The following is a 24165-nucleotide window of genomic DNA, read 5'->3' as shown; positions in this document are numbered from 1 at the left end:
CCCAGAGTGTCGAAGTGTCCTTGAGCAAGACACTGAACCCCTAATTGCTCCTGATGTGCTGGCTGGTGCTTTGCATGGTTTCCGCCGCCATCGGTGTATGAATGTGTGTGTGAATGGGTGAATTGATGCACAATCTATGTAAAGCGCTTTGGATAAAGGCGCTATATAAATGCACCATTTACCATTTTACACCATGTCTGACTGTCTATAGTAATAATGCCACCAGCCTGCTCGGAGACTACAGATGAAAAGATCCGTCTTCATCACATGACTAATAGAGAAGAGATAATGTGTACCTATTTGCGTGATGTTTGGACAAAATCTATTGTTTGTATTATCTTCCTATCGGACTGGCGGAATTCCGACACCACGCTCATGATGTCAGTATCGGTTAGCCAAGTTCCCAATGCAGCTATGCCCAAATATGGAGTCAGTTTGGCATCAGCCGCAAACAAATCAAACCATATATGGGCACAAAAGGGGGCATGCCCATGTATCGGCATATACATCAGCAGTCTATATATATATATGGTCATAAAAGGGACAAGGCCTGACAGACAGAGACAGACAGAGATTTCCATATATCATTATACTGACATAAATTGCAATGCTGAATTTTTGAGGGGTGCTAGCCCCCAGTGTTGGGTGTTTGCTTGCACCACATATTGATGATTTGATTGGCTGAGCACGGAATGTGATGTATGATGATTAGAGCGCCCCTCACTTCACATGAGTGTGATTTTTCTTTTCAGCAGCAGAGACACATGACATCGCCGTTTTACAATGAGTAACAACTGTCAGAAAAACATGCCAGCAGGAATTGATATCCTCTTCCCATCCATTCACACCATCCACAGTAATTGTGTTTGGTTGTTGCCTGAGCCTGTCGCTCACCATGACAGTTCATGGTGGCAGTAGCTTGTGCCGATTGGTCAGATACTTCCGTATCAGGGTTGAAAACAGTTAACAGTGCTAGGCATTACATTTGTTATCACCCTCTGTCAAGACTATCTATTATCGTCAACAGTAAATGTAGACCCCACCCCTTAGTCGGCTGGCTAGTTGTGTTTCTGTTAAATGAAGCATTCTAACAGTTTGAGTAAACATTCCTTTTGTTTGGGGAGGGTGGGGGGGTCAATTTATCTGTTTCTGTCACCCGGGAAACTGTTCTCTCCTGACTGAACAATGTGTGTGCCTAATGGTACATTAGGCACACCTAATGGTACAGTGGTTAGTAGCCTCGGTCCCAGGCTTACTTATCTGCGAAAAGAAAAGCCTGGTCACAACCTAAGGCAGAGAAGCTATCGGCGGTTGTATCCTCCGGATCAGCCATCAAATGTATTTCTCCCGGATACGATATTTTCCCGACCAATCACAACACTTGTTTCATTCGCGGAGAACGTAAACTGATTTGTAAAGCATCAACGATTTCACTTCCGCTAAAATCCCGCAACATCCGCTGATAGTCTTTTCAGCTTAGGTCTTGCCCAGGGTGAGTGCTTAGCGGAACCTTCAAGTCAGGTAGTGCTTGGGGCGATACATCCGTACGATACATCCAGACTAAAAGCAAAAGGTGTCCCTATTCTGGGGAATATGTTGTGAGCTTGTAGATCAGCTATTATCAGTGAAAAGATTTGGTGTAGTGGAAAAATGGTCAGGACCAAGTACTCAACCCTGAGAAATTATCCCCCTCGGCCAGAGGTGGCATAATTTATTTTGTTTGGTATAATCGTTTCATTTTGTTTGGTATTATAATCGTTTGGTATATCCCTGTTTTAATTCCAACTTTTAGCGCGACTGAAGATACTAGACTGCTCGATTCGACATTCATGTGGGGAACAAATAAAGTGTGTCGCCAACTGGATATCACTTGGGGAATTTTAGACTAGGCATGGCCTAGAGACAGACCACACTGCCACTAGTCAGTTTGGACTGAAATGATGCAATGCTAATATTCTTTAGGGTTTAAGTGTCATGCTTAGGGACGGAATTGACACATTAATCTACGGCCGCCTGAGATCTTTACATGTCTATCAAGGGAAATGTTTTTTATTGACTGCCATGAGCACATGGAGTGTGCTGTGAATAAGTGTGTGTGTGTGTGTTTTCTTCCTTGCAGATGGTAGTGGTATCAGACGATGTCCATGAATACGCAGTGGCGCTGAAGGACACAGAGGAGAAGCTAGCACGGTGTCCTCCAAGGGTAAGCTTAACCTTCATTGTCAAAATCCTCTTCATTTGGCCATATTGTTTTACTGGACCTGTGGGAGCCATCCTATTGAATGTGAGTGTGCTAGGAGCGGGAGAGATGAACAATTATAGTCTGCAGGCACCTTTACTATAGGTAGCGCGATAAATCATGTCAGTCAATGTGAATGTGTTAAAGATATTGAAAATGCATAGAATTTCTATTCATTTATATACATTTTCTACAGGGACTACGGATGGAAATTAGCATTCTTGCTGAATCCGGTGTATTCGTATATTGAAATTAATATTCAAATAGCGACTTGCCAAATGAGTATTTGCATATTTGGGACCAGCCTTGCCACCACACATAAAGATGCACAGCGTATAAAACGAGGATATCAATCTCCCCTAAGAGTGTGTGTGTGTGTGTGTGTGTGTGTGTGTGTGTGTGCGCCTTCATTAAAAAGTACCGTACCAGCAGTAGTGCTGTCTATTCTTGTCTTACTAGAAACTTTGCCCTACTCTCTGCTTTAAATTAATTCCATTCAGTGTCTTCCACACTTGATTTATGTGCACACAATACCCAACACATGCAGAAGAGCGATACACATCTCAATTGACTTACCATATTCAGGGTCTTGCTGATTTAGGCTTGCTTAGTTTGTCTTGTTTACATAAAATGTTTAGAGGCATGTTTAGAGTTACACATTGCTTAAGTGCAGTTTTATGGGAGTTATTACCATTTGATATGTTGTTGCGTCAGCAGACCCCAGACTGTAATCACGTCTTGTGATACCATGTTGTTGTTGTTTACCTGTCTACACTGTCCTCCTAGTGTGTGTATCCACGAGTCTCGCGTTGCCAGTCTGTTGCAATTTTCAAATGCTTCCGTCATACAGTCTGGAGAACGGAAGCTCTGATCATGAGTAAAAGTGAAGCCTCCTCTGCACTTCCATTTCGTCTTTACAGTTGTGCACATTTATCCTAATATAAATTTAAATCATCTAAGCATATATAGCTTGCTGCTTAGCAGAAATGGAGATTCAAAATAAATAAATAAAGATATTTTTCAATGTATTTTCATGAACGGAAGTGGCAGCTTTCTTACTCGGATTTCGGGAAGTGTAGTTCCAGACTATATAGCATGCAGAGATTGTGGAATAGTTATCTGCATGGCTACGTGTCATTTATGTCATGTGGAATGACAAAAAAGGAGATGTCTATCGTGCCACACTTTATATACTGTAGCCACATAAGCACTGACCTATACCATGTTGTGGGTCTGGCTCATTACCACCTGCTCTGTTGCTCAGCAAAAACAACATATTTTCAGCCGAGAAATGTGTCACTTTCTTTCAGTTGAAAATCACAGATTCAAGCATGAATTAAGCTTGAATCTACTACACAGTTCTGTGATAGTAGTGTAAATTCCTCATATACAATCTTAAATAAATAAGCTTTGCTTTCCCCTCATCATTCCTCCAGAGAGCAGACATCCTAGATGAGCTTCAGAAGAGCCAGAAAGTTTTTTCTGAGAAGTTGAACCACCTCAGTAGGAGACTGGCCTGGATCAACGCCACCATCTACTCCAAGGTGTGTGTGTGTGTGTGTGTGTGTGTGTGTGTGTGTGTGTGTGTGCCCGTGTGCGTGTGTGTGTGTGTGCGCGTGCCCATACGTGTGTGCGCACTCTCTTCATTATTATCTATTTTTGCCAGGTGAAACCTGGCTTATGATCGCTGCTGTTGGCTATGAGGACCTTTGGGCGACCTAGTCCTGATTGGGCTGGCCTTGTCTGACCCCATACTCTGAAACGCCGCCTAAGCCAATGGGATTCTGACCCCATACTCTGGAACGGCTCGCGGAAGTCTCATCCAAGCCCCCAGACTTCTATTGTTGTGAATAGCGGGGTGGCGGGGCGGGCCTGTCGCTCCTCATCCACTCTCTAGATATATTATAACTCTAGTCTCAACCCGGAGTCTGTAACGCTGCAGAAAAGGGGGACAGATGCACAACAGAGAACGCTTGTTTCACCTGGCTGTTAATGATACACGTGTCATCTTGTTTGTTTTAATTTCCTCTTTCTGTCCACTTGAAGATCCATCTTTCCCCCCCATGTCTCACTCAATATGGTTCTGTCCCTCTCCCGCTCCAGGAGAAGATGTTGGATGTGTACTGGCTGCTTCGCGTATGTATACGTACCATCGAGCACGCTGACAACACCGGCTCCTTGTTCGCCTTCGCACCAGAGTTCTACCTCAATGTCGCTATGAACGCATACAGCGCCCTCAAGAACTACTTCAGCCCTGCCAACAGCATGGAGGAGCTACCAGGTCATTCACACCACTCCGTTTCAACTGTTCACCAGCTATCATGCAAATTTATCAGCTAGCGTGAAGTGAATGAGAGTAAAATAGAGGCGCTACTACAGTAGGCACTAGGCAGTGAACTATTTGTGTGTTTAGCTGTGTTTTGTCTACAGTGACATGCATACATGACATGTATTCAACCTCCATCACCGATCTACACAAAAGTCTACACAAAAGTCCACAATGTCAAATCAACAAACATTTCTAAATTATTTCTAAATTAAAAACGGATAAGCCCTGATTGCATCAGCAGTCCCTCTTTTCCCACCATGAGTGCTCTCTAATGAGATTTCAGCCCTGGCATGGATAAACCTAATGAAAGTGTCTACAAAATTCTAATTCGTTAACAATTCACTGCATTTAGCAAATGCTCCTATCCAGAGTGACTCAAGAACGTATGTTAATAGTCAACGAGGAGATTGCTCAAAGGGATCCTAAAGGTTTTGTATGTTGTAAAGTGTCTTCAGGGCATATAGTGTAAAATGTGGAAGACAAACGGTCTTGTCATTTCTTGTGCAAAAGTGTGAAACTGTCTTATCTCCTCTCTTTCCCTCCTCGCAGGCTATGAAGAAACCCTTACACAACTAGCTGCTATCCTCGCTAAGCACTTTGCTGATCCACGTATTGTTGGCACTGGTGAGACACGCACACACACACACACACACACACACACACACACACTCACACTCACACTCACACTCACACTCACACTCACACTCACACACACACACACACACACTCACACACATCAGGTCCAGGTAGGTTTAACTCGCATAGTTGTTGAAATTTATAGAAGGTGGGATGCATTTTTTATGGTGGTGTTTGCATGCAAGCACGCATGTGTCATTCTCAGAGTGCATTTGCTGTCTTGTTACCCTTCCTGCAGCAATGCATGGAAGGATATGTGTCATATCTGTCTGTTTGTGTGTGTGCGCTGCGGCTTATAGCAAGATGATAAGAGACAATAAAGTGTTGGGTCAAAAAGGACAACATGTCAAGGTTGCAGTCACGGTCAAAATTGAGAACGGATGGTCTGATTTTCAATGAACTAATTAGTATAATTGGAACAGGGATTACCAAATGTTTCCATGCCAAGGATGGAATTTAGCGGCTACCCGTGGATCTCATTTAGGGTTTTTAACCTAAAAAAGACTCATAGGGCTTCAAAACATTGTTTGAAATAACATTTTTGAGTGGTGCAGCGACTCCAAGGAACAGTAATGTGTGTCTGTTTAGAGTCCCAACAAAGACAAAGTGGCACTGTTGAGCTTCACACTGTGCACAGGTGCATGATGGGTAGCTGAGATTTTAGTGTTAATGTAACACCAGCACAGAGCACAGTGCAGTATACAGACCACGGTGTAGCACATGCACAGGTGCATGATGACAGACGAGGCAGTACAGACATATATGCTCCGGTGCTTGCGGTTAGGGTTAGGTTAGGGTTTGAGGTAGGTTGTCGGTCTAATGACAGTCGGACCAATAGTGTGTCTAAACTACCCCAATAGTCCGAGAACCATTAGTCAGACACCCCAACAGCACCACTCAGTTCAGACGGGTCTGATTTTTGTATAGAGAAATACAAGTAAAGAAGAAGTTAAAGAAGGCCTGGCACTTTAACTAAATATTAAAGACCATTTTTAATACAGTATGTCTGTTCATTTACATAATAATGATAATTTCAGTTGAGCTGCTGCTGCCTACAGTCTGCTTATCTGAGATTTTTCTTAAAACATATGTTCAATTCAAATGATTTACTCGCTTTGACAGTTCACAAATCGGTTCAGCAGATACACAAAGCTGTATACTGTATTGCGTGATGTGTGCGTCAATGCATAATGTCTGTCTGGCTATCTAATGTCTGACTAACTGCTGCGTTGTATCAGTTTATGTACCATAATGAATAATACATTATATGACCTTGTAGTGAGAATATGTTAGCGTTGGTTTTTGCAGTCTGCTCCATTGTGATTCTTTGCAAAGTGCTGGTGGCATGTAGCCTGGCTCCAGCCCTGAATCACTAGCCACGCAGCACGCATTATAGCAAATATGAAACTAAATGAAAATTCAGGCCAAGTGTCAGGCTAGGTGGAAATAGTTGTTGTGTGCGCGTGCAATCTATTTATGTATTCATCCTGTTGGTTTCTTCCTATTAGCTCTTATTTCCATACTTAGATTGCTACCTGTTAGTTCATTGGAGCGTCAGGTAGACGCACTCAAGACAGTCACGATAACGAAAACGCAGTCATCGATCACACACTCAGGCCTAATCTGAAGCACCACAAAGTCTCCTCACGTCCTCACCCAGACTCTACAAAGATGCACTAAACTACACTGTCAGTTTGGCCTGAATTGTGCTCAAGGGTTAGTTACCTCTCTCCACCCCTGGTCTCGAAACATTTAAATGGGAATACCACTCATTTTCTTATACAAAATAATGAAAATAATGAAATAATACAAAAAGAAAGCCCCCCCTTCTTTTTTAGCCTACAACTGGAGGTCTAGAACTTATGGTTGTGTAATCGGTACACCGACGTGATGTCACTGATCACATTGAAAATGAAATGGTATTCCCCTTTTAGCCTTGGACTGAGATCAACTCACTTGGCAGTTTTCTGATCCGGTTTAGAGAGAATTGGCAGCAGACACATAATTATGGTCTACTGTGGGCCATAAAATAACCAGGGGAATAATGGTAGTAGGGCCTACCTATAAACCTGTGGAATATGAATTTAATTCAGCAAGTTTCTTCAAGTATATCTTGGTATACTTTGATTGGCTTGTCCATCACCAACTATCCTAACTCGTAGTGAGTAGTTGGACGAGGCTACTCGATTGGACATTCATGCGGGGGAACAATAATATTTCTTACAGATATTAGTAGGTGATCTCTTGAGTAGGTGGTGTCTACACTTGATCACACTGGTCCATACAGAATAAAACCGGGCTTTCCGGCATGTGCAAAGCCTGGTGACGCAGGGTTACTTAAGCACTGGCAAATGGTGTGACATGCCCAAAATAGGAACGCCAGGTGGTTAATAAGACCCTGTTGGTGTGTGCAACAAGCACACAAAAAGAAAAGCGGAGGACACAGTGAAATATAGTGACTTTGTGTGTAACTGACAAAGGCTCTGGATATTGTTTATTGTCCATCAGTTGGTAGGACAAAATGCTGAAGACCCCAGTATGGCAAGGGGATTTCTCTGGACAGGCCATATAAAGGAGACGACCAAATTAATACAGATGTATAGTTACTGTAGTTTCAGTAGCTTCTTAATCATTTAAGTTTTAATTGTAAGTTTTGAATTGTAAACAAGAAGATAAGGGTCGGCAGTGGCTCAGGCATAGAGTGACCAGTAGAGCGACCGGATGGAAACCCTGAGGTTCCCAGTCCGATACCGGGCTCCCTCAGAGTTAGTCGAAGTGTCCTTGAGCAAGACTCTTAAACCCCTAATCGGTGTATGTATGAATGTGTTTGTGAATGGGTGAATGTAATGCACAATCGATGTAAAGCACTTTACCATTTCCCATTCATAACAGTTCCTGTTTCTTACTAGAAACTTTGCCCTACTCTGCTTTAAATTCATTCCATTCAGTGAGATTCTTGGCTGGCTATTAACAGACATTGTTGCTGAGTGACAGTCTTGTGGTCTGCTGGTCTCAGGGTGACCGCTCTAATCTAGCGAGAGGCTACCTCTCTGGAACCCAGCTCAATCAACCTGATCAACGTGCTGATCACCCCACCTTACGTTTAGTTTGAGCACGTCTGTGTCAATCAACCTGATCAACGTGCTGATCACCCCACCTTACGTTTAGTTTGAGCACGTCTGTGTTTCATTTCTTTTGTGCAAATATTTTGTGTTTCATTGTTTAGTGCAAATATTTTGTGCCTGTTGCACATTTTGTGCCGGCAAAGCATCTGTGCCATTTTATATTTTTGTGTTGGCTATTCAAAAATAGCAGATATACAAGGTTATCTGCTATTTAATTTTTGAAAATGTTTTGAAAAATCTTGAACGTGTGAAAGCGGCCTCAGGTTCAGGTCTTAATGGGTTACTGGTCGCAGGTAGTTACATGTCTATGTGTCGAGACAGACGGCATCAATACAGTTAAGGATGGTGGGTTAGGTGGCAGTAGGTTTAAGAACTACAGTATCAATATACAGTGTCTCAACTTCAACACGGTTTTACAGAATCGATTTTTAGAATGGATGTTTGAATAATAAGTGCTCTTGATACCTGCAGTGATATAGTGGATATTCTTAAAGTGAAATTATCATTAGGCCTTCTGTTTCACTGTTAAAGTTTAATCAACACCACGTCAATAAACTATCATTTGCAGCTGTTATATTGAATATTATTAAATAGGGTCAGTCTGAAACCTGACCTCTAACAACCACAGCATCTTGTTGTAACAATCGCCCTTTATACATTATGGAAAATCATTAACTAAGGAACAAAAACAACGGGATCGTAGGGTTATAGTCTGTAAGCTTGGCAAAGTGTGTCTGTCCCCGTTTCTCTCCCTATAAAATAAAATAAATAAACAAGAAAACAATCTTAAATCAGCAAACAATATTCTCTTTCAAACCCCTCTCCCGCTCCAAACCAGTCCCAATGCTCTCTGTAGCGCCTTGTGTTGCAACGTGACGTCTATACAAACAATAACCTCCCCAAAGTCAACGGTGCACAACCGTGCTCAGTATTAAATAAATTCTAAAGTCTGTGTCCGTCCTCTTCTTCTTTAATTCAACGCAGCGAGCACAAGGTATTCAGTCAACTTGCCTTGTGTTTGAATGGGTACATACTGTACATACTTGCATACAAAAAAAGGTTATCTTGACACTCTGCATTTCAATCTGTGTTTGAATGGGTACATACTGTACATATTCTTTTAAATAAGTTATCTTGACTCACAACTCTTGTCACTCTGCATTTCAATCTGTTATAATTTTTTGCAGTTGACAAAGTCGCTAACATGTTCTCTTCCTTTCTCTCTGTTTACTCTCGCATTTCTTCTCAATCTCTCAGACATCAAAGATTCACTGATGCAAGCGCTAGCCAGCTACGTCTGCTACCCACAATCCCTTAGAGCGGTGGAGAGGATTCCAGAAGAACAGTGAGTAACCTCAAACTAATTGCAAAAAACCCAAACTCAGCTGATTTTGTATCTTCAATATATCCTGAATAACAGAATTTTTTTTTGCCTGGAATTGTCCTTTGGGGAAAGTGTTGAAAATGGCTTTTACAGTATGGCCAACATTGACTTCCTATTATAAGGCAATATTTTCTAAATGTCCTTATGCTTTAAGTAGTAGTAATGTCAAACTAGGGGGTTCTCATGATGCTGAATCCATTCCAAGCATTAACAAGCATAAACACTCATTGGGCTAAATTTGGCCATAGCAACCTTCCCAAATGTGATGATGTCAGCACATTTGGGCAAGTTGCTATGGCCAAATTTAGCCCAATATACCTGGGCTATACCTGGCTTGCTCCTTCATTGGCCTGTTTGAATATTCAGTCCCTTGGCGTCTTTGGACACGTTTATATTAATCTCATGTCTTATACAGAGGGTCATAGCTTTGGTTTTATTATTGGACATATCTGTCATGAGTGAATATTCAATTTCTGGGCCCACTGGGCTGAATCATTATCCAGGACTAGCATTTATCAAGTTCCAAAACATGGTTACGACTTCATAGAACATAGCTAGTAGTGTTTTAATGCTCCATGAGGGCTTTCTTTCTTTCTTTCTTTTTCAGTTCAACACCAAATTAGTCTTGGCACCATTGATCTTTGTGGGCACATTTTTTCCTTTGCGTTTGACTTAAAGCTGCTATAAAAAAATATGTCAAAATTTGAATGACCTTTTCTTTTTTTAATATATATTCAGACAGCCTGTCCTAGATGAGTCAAAAGTAGAAGGATGCTGTGTCTGCCTCCTCCAGTGCTGTTGCACCTTCCTCCGCCAAGTGTTTCATTAATGTGTGTGACAGCACAGACACGGGTGGTGTAGGCATGAATACGAAAGCACACCCTGAGCCAGTATTCAAACCCTAGCTTCCACTGTCCACGAGTATTTTGAAATGCAAACTTACAGGTTGGCTAACCCCCCCCAAAAAACCACCCCGCCCCCTCATTCAGGGATCCATTTGTCATGAGGTAGATAATGAAATGGCTTCTGAATGTTTTATTCTCACCAGCCGCTTCTTTTCACCTGACAGTGTGGACTTTCATCAGAGGTTCATGTTATGTTCCCCTCCCAACGCCCCCCCAGAACGACCAGTTGCTAGTGCAACGATGAGGACACAATGCCCTTCACACCTGCAATACTGCCAATTATCTGTTGTGTGTTGGAGGAGCTGAAGGCTCTGCTCCCAGAAAGCAATCCCAGCGGTGAAAACAGGGAACATTCACTGAACAGAACACAACAACACTGTTAGTGTGTGTGTGTGTGTGTGTGTGTGTGTGTGTGTGTGTGTGTGTGTGTGTGTGTGTGTGTGTTTCAGACGGGTGGCTATGATGAGGAACTTGTTGGCTCCATATGAGCAGAGACCCTGGGCTCAGACCAACTGGATACTGGTCAGACTTTGGAGGGTGAGCGCACACACACACACACACACACACACACACACACACACTGATGAAGACCCGAAGGAGAGAAGAGCGACATGAGCCATAAATCACTGTGTTCCAGTGCCTCAGGTAGGGCTAAAATGGTGACGAATGATTAATTGCAAATACTACTCAATGCAAGCCTGACTTTTAATGAGAATAGACACACACAACGTGCTTGTGTACACACACACACACACACACACACACACACACACACACACACACACACACACACACACACACACACACACACACACACACACACACACACACACACACACACACACACACACACACACACACATACATACATACATACATACATACATACACACACACACAATTCAACTCAAAGGGCTTTATTGGCATGAGAAAACATATGTTTACGTTGCCAAAGCAAAAAGTGGAACAATACAATCAATTTATATTTGCAGAGGTCAGAGCAGGGATACGCACACACAGTGTTTGTATGTGAGACACACACACACACACACACACACACACACACACACACACACACAGTGTTTGTATGTGTGTGATATTATTATGGTTATTTGCAAACAGTTTCATGAGCATACAAGCATGTTATCTGATTGTAAGCATACACACTTAAACCCCAGTATTCGTATTATGGGGAAAGCTTTTGCTTGTCACAGAGAACTGAAAAGACACAAGCATAGATCCTGGGGGATTCTGCTCAACCATATGGGGTGTAAGTGGATGTTATGCTTGTAGTCACATATCGCTTAACTATAAAGTCCATTGCCTCTGTGATGTCCATTGCATCTCCAGCAATGAAAGAGATTCATGTGTTGTGTTCCAGGGTTGTGGTTTTGGCTACAGATACACCCGTCTGCCTCACCTGCTGAAAACCAAACCGGAAGACGCCAACCTGCCCAGCCTACAGAGTGGGTGGTCACTTTCTAACTATTACTATGTCTTAATAGCATAAATAGCAGACTTCCAAGATCACGACATGTTGTCAGGTTGTAGGGCAGCTATTTTCAGTTGTACGAGGAAGTATGTAGGCCTTAAGAAGTTAAGAGGAATACCCCCCTAGCTCCCCCTCCCATCCATTTTTATTTCATTTACAAATCGAACCCTGGATGTCGCCATCTCTCTTTCTCTCATCAATCATTTGTGCTACCAAGCCGTCTTTCTGTGTTTGTGTGCACGCGCGTGTGTCTGTTAATTTGTTGCTGATTGGCATGAGAAAACATACGTTTGCCAAATCAGAAAGCACCATACAACAATACAACAGTACAATAAAAAACAACAACAAAATTACATTTGAAAGTCAAGATCTTCAATAGATCAATTTCTATGTACCAAGATCACTCGATGCAGGTAGTGCAGGAATACACATAATCTCACAAACCACAGAACAGATCAGTTCAGAGGAAGTACATTTCAGAATATTTGTCACATATTTTGAATAATGTATTGTTGTTGTTATTAATATTATCGTCACTTTTTGTGAATTCATAATCCCATATCCACCGTCCCACCTTATTTGTCATCACGTCCGACAATTCACAAGGAAGCCACGGCATTATTAAGCACTGTCTTGTTTCTCTGTCTCTCTCCATCTGTCTCTTTTTCTGTCCCTCTCTCCGCCTCTCTCTTGTTATGAGGGTGTTTGATCATGGCTCTGCTCTCGGTTTTGTTTTGTTGTTGACTTTCATCCATCTCCATGATTAACTTGAGGCCATGACCACCTGTCTTCACCAGGCTTATCTGTACTGCAGCACTCATGGAGCCATTATTTCTGTTGATTTATTTATTTGTGTGTGTGTGTGTGTGTGTGTGTGTGTGTGTGTGTGTGTGTGTGTGTGCTGTGCGAGTGTGAACCCCCACTGTTAGTTTGTGATATTGTGTATGTTCAAATACATGAAAGCAATCGTTTTTTTCTTTGTTTGCTTTCATGAAGTCACAATTCATATTTCTTCCTGAGCAGCAAGTCAGTCAGGCTGTCAGGTGGCTGGTTGGACAGGCCTGCGTTTATTAATAGGAGACAACAAAGACATTGATATCTTAACTTAGGACAAACGCACACCCCGCTTTGATGCTTTAAATAACTGGGACACATGCGTACACATTCTGTGACTTCACTTGTCATCGTTGCTGTGGGGCAGAAACCTCATATACACATTTCAACTGTTTTGACATGCTAGGTTTCCGCCCGACAGCAACGTTCTACAACATGGGTTTCTGATCACAGTCATTGTTCACTGATCATCATGAGGACTCACTCTCTTCTCAGTCTTTTTGGCCATTTTGTTAAACAAATTCAGGTATTCTGATATCTTATCTGTAAGTTTTTTGGTAATATAATCCTGATTGCATAGTTAACTACCGGTATAACGATAACAAATGACCCTTCTTGATGTCGGAAGCAAAGCATATACATTTCACCTACTGTATACAGTTTCAAACACAATGCCGGCTTAGTCGGCGGCACAGTTGGTGGCGCAATCGGCCTCACATCTAGAAGGTCCTGGGATCTATTCCCGCAGGGGACGCTGGGGGGGTTCTCTCCTCTGCGTCATCAGCGCCCATACCAAAGGTATGGCAAAAACATGCAGTAATCCTCGTCTCCATACTGCCTCCCCCCTGGTCACCCGGTGGGCCTGATAAGGGAGAAAGGAATTGGTTGGAATAACGTGTTCCTTCCATGCGCTACTGTACGTCCTACCGGGGGAAACTCCCCCCTGTCATGAGCTCAGTTCTGGGCTCTCCCCAGGTCGGCAGAGGGCGAGTAGCGCCCAGGATTACAGTTTAGGCATTGGCACCGGGTTCCAAAATCCGCAAGCCAGAATTCTATCTATTTAAATAATTTCATAGCTAGCGATTCACACAATTAAACCATTCACTCCGCAACAATGGTGCATTGGTGGGCAGTTAAACCATGCACGAACTCGTAATCTTGTTTTCAGCATGCTGTTTGTTTCTATGTTGTAATGTAATGTATCATAATCTACATGTCTGTGCTCTCTTTGGATGACCCCCCCTCCATGCATGATAATTGACTTTAATTTGTTTGCCTTTCATTTGCATGCAATACAGGGGATTTGTCAATTGCTAGTTTTCAAAGTAAGTTATCACTGTACTGTAGCTCCCCTCCTCCCTGTTTGTTTCTCATTCGTTTGTTGATTAATGTTGTTCTGTCTTCGCTTATAGTGCTATTATTATTATCCTGGTAGCAATGCTTGCCATTTAATTGAGACAGGTGCAAAGTACTTTCTTGCCGTGTGCGTGCGTGCGTGCGCGCGTGTGTGTATGTGTGTGTGTGTGTGTGTGTGTGTGTGTGTGTGTTTGTTTTTAGGGGATATCTTTTCATAATAATAGGTTCTCCCAGTGGGAGTTGAACCCCATACCCTGCTGGCATTATTAACCACTTAAACCCTAGCATCCGTATTCTGGGGGAGATTTCGCAGGAAAATAGCAGATCTACAAGTTTGGCTATTTTCAGCGAAGATGTTCAATGTAGACTCGTATTGAGATACTGTATTTAATATACTAGTATAGAGCCCTGCAGGACTCTGCTCAACAACAACGTATGTATGGGGTTCAAGTGGTTATGAGACCTTGTAATTGACCCTCCTGTTTCTGTGTGCTGTCCCTGTAGAGAGCCCTGCTCCCATCCCTCCTTCCAGCCAGTCCTCTTATGCAACTGTTATTTGCATAGTGCTTAAGTAGTGATTTATTATAATTGGCTAATGCAAATGCTGCTTCAGAGAGCACGCAGGCGCACACACACACACACACACACACACACACACACACACACACACACACACACGCACACGCACACAGACGCACACACAGGCGCACACACAAACCCATAGCTTCCAGAGCCCCAGAGAGAGGGAGAACAGAGAACAAAGTACTCTAATTATCTTTCACTAATGCCTCACATGAAAAGATCAATGTGTTTTTGCAGATGTTTGCATGTTTACATTTTATAATTTTTTCCATGGGTGTACATATAGGTATTCCTTTCTCTTAATTTTTGTCTTCGCCAGGTTGGGAGGTGAATACTTTGTTTTCGCCATGTGTGTGTGTGTGTGTGTGTGTGTCGGACTGATCAGCCTCATTGTGGTTATACGTGTTACATTTTGACCTATAACTCTTGTGAAGCAACGTTTATCACACGTGGACCTTCCTCAGGCATGCCTGGAAAAACAAAAACAAAAAAGTTTACCCTGGTGTGCGCAAGTTCTTTTACACTAATCTAGGTGTGCGACGTATAGCTATTTGAATTGTGGGATGTACAGTGAAACTTTTGGCGTTTCCTTTAGGCCACATCTATTCTGCCTAACCTGCACTCTGAGGAGCGCCCTTTCGGAGTTGTGTGTTTTCATTGGTTTGTGTCTTTGTGTTCATTTGCACAATTTCATGTTTGAGACGGAGAGACTGAAAACTGAATGAATGGCCATACATTGTGTTGTGAGCCTTTGTCCAAATGTCAGGAATGTCAGTGTTAATGGACCAGGGCTGTTTGTATTCTATTCTTCTCATGAACAATCATTATTAAGCCCTTCTGTGCCTTTTTGAGTCTCATCGACGTTGAGGTGTACAGTACCTCAACATCGATGCTTAGTGTAAGTCCTCTGCAACATTGATACAACACAAACATCAAGTCCAGTCATGTATTTGTAGCGGACAGCTGTCCAGCTTGTGATGTTAGACATCACTCTGGATGCCTGTTGAGATCACCACCCCTCTCTCTCTCTCTCTCGTATACTCTCTCTCTCGTATACTCTCTCTCTCTCTCGTATACTAAGTTTGTATACCCTTTGCTGGCACTCTAGCTAGCACTTTAGCCACACTTTCCTATCTATAAGTGAACTCCAGTGAAGAAGAAAGAGAGCAGGGAAGGGGGGGTTCCCTCACTCCCTCTGGGATCTGTGAAGAAACAGAGGACAAGGAAGAGGGGAGAAAATAGGAAAGACAAGGGGAGATGATATGAACACTCTGTGTTCCCTTGTCACCTCCCTCTCGGGGAGTGAGACACTCCAGTGCTTCCACTCCTCTCCTCTGCCTTTTCACCATCATCAGCATTTTTGGTGCTTTATCCTAAGTCGCCTTGCTTAATTTCCATCTCCCTTTTTTCTGTGCAGTCTTTCCTTACTCTCCGTTTCGTCGTGTACGTTCCCTGTCACTCGACTCCCACTCTGTCCTTTCATCTTCCTCCTTTTATAAATTCTCTTTCCCTGTCGCTCCTTTCCCGTCCTCTCCTCTTGCGGTCTGTGCTCTTCTTAAATTCTCTTTTTAATTATCTCTCTCTCTCTCTCTCTCCCGCCTGCCTCCATCTGCCTCTATTTTGACCTAATGCTTCTCTCGTTTGTTTCCCCCTCCATTGTTCAGCCATTTTCCCGATGCCAGTAATCTCTCCCTGTGGCTTCCCAGTAGACCCTACATTAAAGTACAGCCTCAGCAGCTCCTAATAATTATAGCCAAAGGCACTTGTTTGCAGAGGTCCTGACATCCGATTGTTTATTGGGAGTAAGGGTTATGTGTTGACCTACTGCTTGTCAACGTGTCCCTACAGCCTAATCATTTGTTTTCTCTTCTTTTTTGTGTGGTTTGCATTGTTTAGTCGTTTGCTTTTCCTGGCAGCATTTTCAGCTACTCTTCTCGCTTAAATGTTTTGGCATTGTTCATCCAGAATATCTTGCACTTTTTATCATTTCTCGTCTGTCCTCACCTTTCATCACCTCCCTTTACATCGTTTTCACTAATTCACTTCAAGCACCTATTGACAAGTTTATTATATTATGTTATTCTCCCCTCTCGCTAGATAAAGGTGTCATAATACTTAAAGGCCTGCATTTCACAAGAATTACACACATTTTGGTCTCTGCTACCTGGTTACTGCCATAATAGTTGTATCAAGGCAATGTCCTCTGTCTTCTATCCCTGATAATTAGATTTGAAAGTGATGGCTGTTGTTGTCTCTAAGGTGAACTAAGTTATCCCTGGTGTTCTACCAGGGAATAAACACACATGCTCAGTTTATGATCTAAGCAACCTGTGCAGTACTGTGAATTACACACCCAATGTAGAATTGTTTTGAATGTTCTGGGGTAGAAAGGATTAGGTGAAGGCTAGACAAGTGATGTCTAGATTTCAAGTGTGCTAGAGACATTTTTATGGCGTGGCTTCTAAGAGGCAAGCAGAGTATGTCTGCTGTGTGTCCATGTCTCCGGAGCTAATCTTGGCAAACTGCTGGACCAATTCAATAATTTCCTTGTGCACATTGCCAGTAGACCACATGAGTTGTCGTCCACCCCCCCATACATTATGTTTTATAATTGAAATACTGAAATATTTAACTTTAAATGTATAATTAAAGTCAAGGGGCATTAAATATTTAACTTTAATTTTATACTCAAATGGGCTCTGGATCAGGATTAAACCTTGGCCAAATTTGGAGTCTGTTAACTGTTGCACTCCTCCAGTAGTTCTTCACCCAACCAATCCTTGCTAATTACTGTAATATAGAATAATAATGGAATACTTTTTTGTCGTACAATAAAATCAAGATGAAAATCATGTCTGAAATGAGTGGTACTGTACTGTACTGTACTGTACTGTACAAGCCCTCCCTGGCCTCTGTGTGTTAGGCTGCACAACAGTGACACTTGGTGGTGACTATACTATTTCCGTGCTCGGACAAAGGGACACAGACACACATTGCTGTCTATAGGAGTGGTTGCACCACTCAAAAATATTTATAATAGCACTTGGATCACTGTTCTCTGCTTAGCTCTGGTCCATAGCCAATTCCACCGGAAGAAAAATACTTTTAGTAGGGCGCAGTTACTCCACTCTGCCTTCTACCAACATTGCCAAGAGAAAATCCCATAGACAAGTCTTTTCCTTCCGGTGAAAAAAAAAATCCCTTTCTGGCCAAAAAGTGCATTTTATACGTGTGGTGGGAGGCTCAGAGTGCGTCCACCAGGGAAAGTATTCTTTCTTATGACCAAAACCCTCTGCTATGACCGTTTGAGAGCTACTCTACCCTATGTATACTACTGTCTCACTGCTAGTAATCACTTCATCATTTGAGAGCCTTTTCCCCATCATTGTTGCTCTAAATACAGAGTTATTGTTTCAGTACAAAGACACCCTCACATGGCGGTATGTGCTCCTCTGAATGGCCATTGACCTGTACAACCTTGTGTGATTGGTTCAGAGCCCTGTCCGTCGCTGCTGCTTCAGAGACACATGGCAGAACTTCTGAGTGTGGACAAAGAGATGGCGGCTTCCTTCCTCAACAGTGTCCTCAACCAACTCAACTGGGCCTTCTCTGAGTTCATAGGCATGATCCAGGAGGTAAGACAATGTACCTCTGAGCAAGGCACCATGTGAGCCGATGGGTGACCGTAAGCTTTTGACTAGGGTTGACTATTACTTTAAGGAATTTCAAGTCGGTTCAACTAACAAGTGTGCCACTTTCAACCTGGCATTTCTGGTTGGGTCTTTTATTTTTTACTTCAAATTTTCATCCCACACTTTTTTAACCCATTTTTCACCCGGTGCCCGTTGCCTAAAATGCAATCCTGGTCACTAATCTCCATCTGCCAACATGGGGAGAGCCCGAACTGTACTACCTACCCGAGGCCTAGGGCACATGGGGAGAACATGCAAACTACTGTATTTTGTATCTATTTAAAAAAAATGTTTCATTTTTATTATTTAAGTAAATAGAATCTTTATGCAAATCTATGCGTTTTTAAATTGAATAAAATACGTTAGACTTTTTGACAAAATATTGCCCAAAAAAAATCTGTAATAGCCAATAGGTAGTCGAGGACCAACGTGTGTCGCCAGTCAGGCTCTAGTGGGAGCTCCAGTGTTACACTCTGCATGACTGCTTGATATCCAGGATGACTGATTGGCTTGTTTCCTTTCAGCACCTGGCAGGCTGACAATCAGCTGGCAGCAGGGGAGCTGCCCATAAATCTATCCTCACACAGCTAATGGACACCGCAAGGTTTAAAGGGAAAGTCCACCCTAAAACGGAATTTACCTTGTGCTAGTAGAGTGGCCCTGGACCGTCTAACTCATATAGAGCCTTATAGGCTGACCTTAGTACATTGTGATGTTGGTGGTTGGATTAGATTTTGTTTTTTATACTTATGTGATCATCATGCTAATTGATAAGAATTGTTCACAGTGTAATTTTTGTCAGGTCAGCCCAGCCCTTTAGATTGGTTACCTTTTTAGATGGCATCACACTTACCACTGGCAAAAAGGTGTGGGATTTTGTTCTTCTTTAAGTCTATACAGTATCTACTGTACAAACATGCATAATTAGCAGTCTCCCTAAACTGGAGGTCAAGAAAATTATTATTGTTCAGCACCGAAGCAGCTCGCTCATTCTTTTTCAGGGCTATTGAAATAAATTGTTCAGGGGTCCACATTGTCAGAAACCTAAGGGGCCGGGGAATGGAAAAATAATATAATAATATTGATTGATTGATAGAAAAACTGCTACTTGAGGATAGAACCAGAGTAGGTACAAATACTTTGTTGTTTACATAAGGATCCTCCATTTTCAATTCATCAGAACATTTAATGACATACAAATATACATGCGTATGAAGGAAATCACACCTGTGTGAGGGGAGCTAATATATTAAAGTCAATATAACTCGTTGATTTGGTGATGTAATGGTGATGTAAAACAGTGCCAACACAAACATTAAACGCCATTAACAATAAAGAGACGTAATGAGGAACATTATGTACATTTTCCCTTGTAAACGTCAATGACATTTACAAAACAAACAAGATTTCCTTTTCACTTACAGTATGAAATATTACATACGAAAACATGTATGCCGTGGACCACCTGTAATTGTGCCTTGGTGGACCAATGGAGGGTATGCGCGTGACATCATACCCGGAAGTTATGCAGGAACGCCTACTGAGTGGCAAAAAACTACTTTTCTGGCCTTGATAGCCCATACTGTACATCCGAAAGGTCCTATCTGATTGTATTAAACAACGTCAAACGACATTAAACTCACTTTGCCAAGTCACTTTGCCACTCGATTTGCCACTCGATTTCCCATTCACTTTATGCGTGCGCATACTCTCTCTAGTGGTCCGTGGACCACTGTTTGAGAAACAGTGCTCTAATGCCTCGTTCAGTCCAAGGAAGCTAGAAGCTGCTGCTTCTAGCTTTGTGGTCCCATGTTATCTCTATGCAGACCAGCTTTTTCGTTTTGAAGTTTGGAATGTACAGCTTTTTTTGTTTTGCATGCTTTTTTCTCCTCAAAAAGCTGCTTCTAGCCAATCGGAGCACAGCGTGGTTTGAGGAGGCGGACTTTAGCTCATTTGAGCAGAATCCCTCGGCGAAAGCTGACCGCACCGAGATCGAATTAAAATATTTACTTTTTAAATAAGGGCTGTATATGTAATATGAATGAATATTTGGCAAGACCATAGCATATTTATGGAAAGAAATCAGAGTTTATATGAGCAACAAGGTGTCGAAGCGGTGAAAACAGGTTGTGTTCCGTCACTTGCGAGCCAGTTCTCTCCCAGTGGACTGGCACGGTGGCTGGGGAGAAGTGCCCCTTCAGTCACCCCCTCCCGGTTCCCACCGACCGGAGAGGTGAACAACTGAACCCCGTAGCTGACGCTGACCGTGGACTAAACACACACACACACACGGTTTATAAATTAGCAGATATATATAGTCTATAGACAAAGAACTAAACAATATAGTTAAAACCGGTTTTCGTGTCGGACGGACCCCCCTGTCTTTATCCCCAAACTTTATCAAGTCACTTGGGAGCCAGTTCTCTCCCAGTGGACTGGCACGGTGGCTGGGGAGAAGTGCCCCTGCAGTCAGTATAGTCACCCCCCCGGTTCTCACCGCCGAAGCTATTAAAGCATGGACTGACCAGAACGCTATACGTCGCTGACGCTGATTGTGGACTAAACACACACACACACACACGGTTGATAAATTAGCAGATATAGATAGATCGACAAACAACTAAACAACATAGTTCAAACCGGTTGTTTTTTCGTGTCGGACCCGCTGCCTTTTTCCCCAAACTTTCCCCCGGGAATAGGGGAGGAGCAGCGTGCTCTGTGGTCGTGTGTGTGTGCACATCCATCGTGTGTGTGTGTGTGTGTGTGTGTGTCGGTAGTGCTGCATGTATGTTGAAACTTTGGCACCGTCAATCATACCTTTAAAAAATAATGAATAGCCTTTATATCAGTTGTATGTACCCCCTCTATTCATGCAATATGTTGCCCGTGTTTTGTGATTGGTTTGCTGCGTTCTGAATCGATAAACCAATCGCATAGATAATAATTTGTATTGGTTTATCGCATTCATGTATTGATGAACCAATCGCATATAGATAAGATTTTTTTGAGGGAATCATTTCAATTGGTTTATTGCGTTCATGTAGGCCTATCGATGAACCTCATAGCAAAAGTTGAAAGACAGTAGATAGCCTATATTTATAGATAGATAGACCACAATCCCCGTGTGTGTGTGTGTGTGTGTGTGAGATATTGATTATTTATGAAGTAATAAAAGTATGCCTACTAGGCTACTATAGTGGCCCAAGTTTCACATCATCTGCTAAATAAAAAGCAAACTTGCGCTAAAACGGGGAGGGAGGGGTGGTGGAGCACCGTGGAGGAGCAGACGACACAGGGAAGCCGAGGGTCTCCCTTCCCCGGGAGACTTGGGACTGAATGTCCGGAACCCACACGTAAACACAAGCTGTTTTAGTTGCTTTTACGATGTGCTGGATATATACAATTTTATTTCTTTCCATAAATACGGTATGCTCTTGCTAAATCAACATTAACGTTACATACAGAGCCGCTATTTAAAAAAATGCCCGGAGGGTTTCGCTCGTGGCCCGGGGAAGAGGAGAGTCGTCGTCCCCCCCCCCCCCCCCAAGATGAGCACTTCCAGCCAGGGTAAAAGAGGGAGGATCGAGATCCGGTCCGTGGTCTCGTTCGGTTATTTACAAGCATGTTTACCAAGATTATATTATTTATTCATCCATAAATAGGTCATGATGTAACTAAATATATAATTATTTCTCCTCTACAGTCGCTATTTTACTTTTTTTTTTTTAAATGCGTGTCTTCTCGGACAGCTTTGCTTTGCCTGTTTTCTTTCTCGTTTCAAAGCCAGTCCAGGCCGCTTGACTGACAGCTACCTTGTACACGCCCACTTTCTGCGTAGAAATCATTTTAGCTTTGCTTTTTTTTCTAGCTTCGTAGGTGTGAACGAAGCTTAAGAAAGGTTCCTTCTCCTCTCTTTGCCAACAGATTCAGCAAGCTGCAGAGCGTCCTGAGAGGAACTTTGTGGACACACGCCAGCTCAAGGTAGAGTACTTAAATCTGTGCCAGGAACGTTTGGTTATGTTTTAAGCAGTAAAACCCTCTGTGCCAAGTCGTAATTTTACGTTATTAAAAAGAAAAAAAAAAGTATATACAGTATATATTTGAATTTTTAATCTGACGTGCACGTGATGTGCACATGGATGCGCCCATGGTTATTTATTCTTTCATTTGTCCCTTATCTCTGGCACCTGGCCAGCTTTTCTGTTTAACAGGTGGCATGGATTGTGTTTAATTTGTACTTGGCCCCGGACCCCCATCTGAAAAGGTTTTTCACCGGGCACTGCAGTCTGCACCCCTTGTGGTGGTGTGGAACGTGTGTGTCGAATTCGAAGTTGTTGGGGCCCCTCACTTCACACGGGTGTGATTCTTTTAATAATAACTTAGTATAATTTAGTATAATTTTCAAAGAATAGCAGATCTACAATCTCTACAAGTTCTCAACACGTCATGATGCAATGTGTTGTGAGCTTGTAGATAGGCAATTAAAAATGCTGATGGAAAGGTGAAGGCGATGTAAACACTTTTTTCATAATGATGTAGCATCCTGCTGTCAATAGTATATTTTAGGAGTATTGATGTATTGCATTTGATATTAAACATAAACTGGTTTAACCTCATTAACATGTGCACGCCTCAATAGAGACTATGCACGTGACATCATCATACCCGGGAGTAAAAAACGACTTTCTGGCCTTGACAGCCCAGAATAGAAAAGTCCTATCTGATTGTACTAAACAACGTTAAATTCACCAACATTGCAGCTATACGGAAAGCTAGAATTATCCTTTCTATCTGCAAAGTGTTTGTTTCATAAATATCCACCATAGACATGTTATGAGCTACTTTCTATCAAGAATTTTCATGCAGGTAATTATTTGTGTCTGTTTGGAAGAGCTCGTTTTCAATAACTCAGCGTTCTGCTGCCTCCTGCATGATGTGCAATTAGTGATTTCCATCGAGCGCTTCCAATGCTCAATGATTTGCCACTCAGTCTAGATGAGAGGGAGCGAGTATGTCCCAGTGGAAATTATTGGGTTTTTTGATGGAACATACAGCCATATCGCCATTCTTGCAACAGAACTATATATTCTCGAACAGCTTTTCATGTATTGATTTTACACAGTACCTCTAGCACAGTACCTCTGAGATTAAACCACACCAGACCCACAGCAAATGAGTACAGAGTTGTTTACTCCAGTTAAATCTTGACGCTCTCTTTCTGTTCTTGTCTAACAATAGCAATGGCAGCAATTTCTTTCCCTTTGTAATTGAATAAGCAAAACTTCACTTAAAAAACGTAAAGTTTCTATCACAGTGATTTTTTTTAAACCTTTTTACGTTATAACCTGCCATATATTTTCAAACTGGGGTCCGTGGGCTAATTAGTGTCAATTTGGGGGTCCTTGACATGAAAACGTTTGGGAACCACTGGCCTATGGTGTGCACATCTCAGAATCTATGTGCTATGCTGCTTTTTTACCCTTCTGCATACATAACAGAAGTTATGCTCTCGCTGTAGCGACTAGTTTTATATAATATATATTAGGGTGTGTTCCTTTTTTATACAGTAACTAAGTGTAAATGTGCCTTGT

General features: G+C 42.3%; 1 protein-coding gene across 4 annotated transcripts in view; it reads left to right on the top strand.

Moving 5' to 3' along the window:
• Positions 1-24165, top strand: part of rnf123 (ring finger protein 123) — a gene marked incomplete at its 3' end in the record, with an annotated part of 161693 nt that overhangs the window by 40815 nt on the left and 96713 nt on the right. For all 4 annotated transcript variants that reach the window (XM_080774155.1, XM_080774156.1, XM_080774154.1 and 1 more), the window contains exons 25-33: positions 2120-2203; positions 3676-3783; positions 4343-4520; positions 5118-5192; positions 9587-9674; positions 11068-11155; positions 12000-12084; positions 18378-18517; positions 22499-22555. In XM_080774155.1, coding sequence (XP_080630281.1) covers positions 2120-2203; positions 3676-3783; positions 4343-4520; positions 5118-5192; positions 9587-9674; positions 11068-11155; positions 12000-12084; positions 18378-18517; positions 22499-22555 — 903 coding nt within the window. The remainder of the gene's footprint in view (positions 1-2119; positions 2204-3675; positions 3784-4342; positions 4521-5117; positions 5193-9586; positions 9675-11067; positions 11156-11999; positions 12085-18377; positions 18518-22498; positions 22556-24165) is intronic.

The sequence above is a fragment of the Protomyctophum bolini genome (genome assembly GCF_963924005.1).
Source record: "Protomyctophum bolini genome assembly, chromosome: 2".
NCBI classification, from domain to species: Eukaryota; Metazoa; Chordata; class Actinopteri; order Myctophiformes; family Myctophidae; genus Protomyctophum; species Protomyctophum bolini.
Note: the sequence above shows the minus strand (reverse complement) of the source record. Positions and strands in the feature narration are given on the sequence as shown.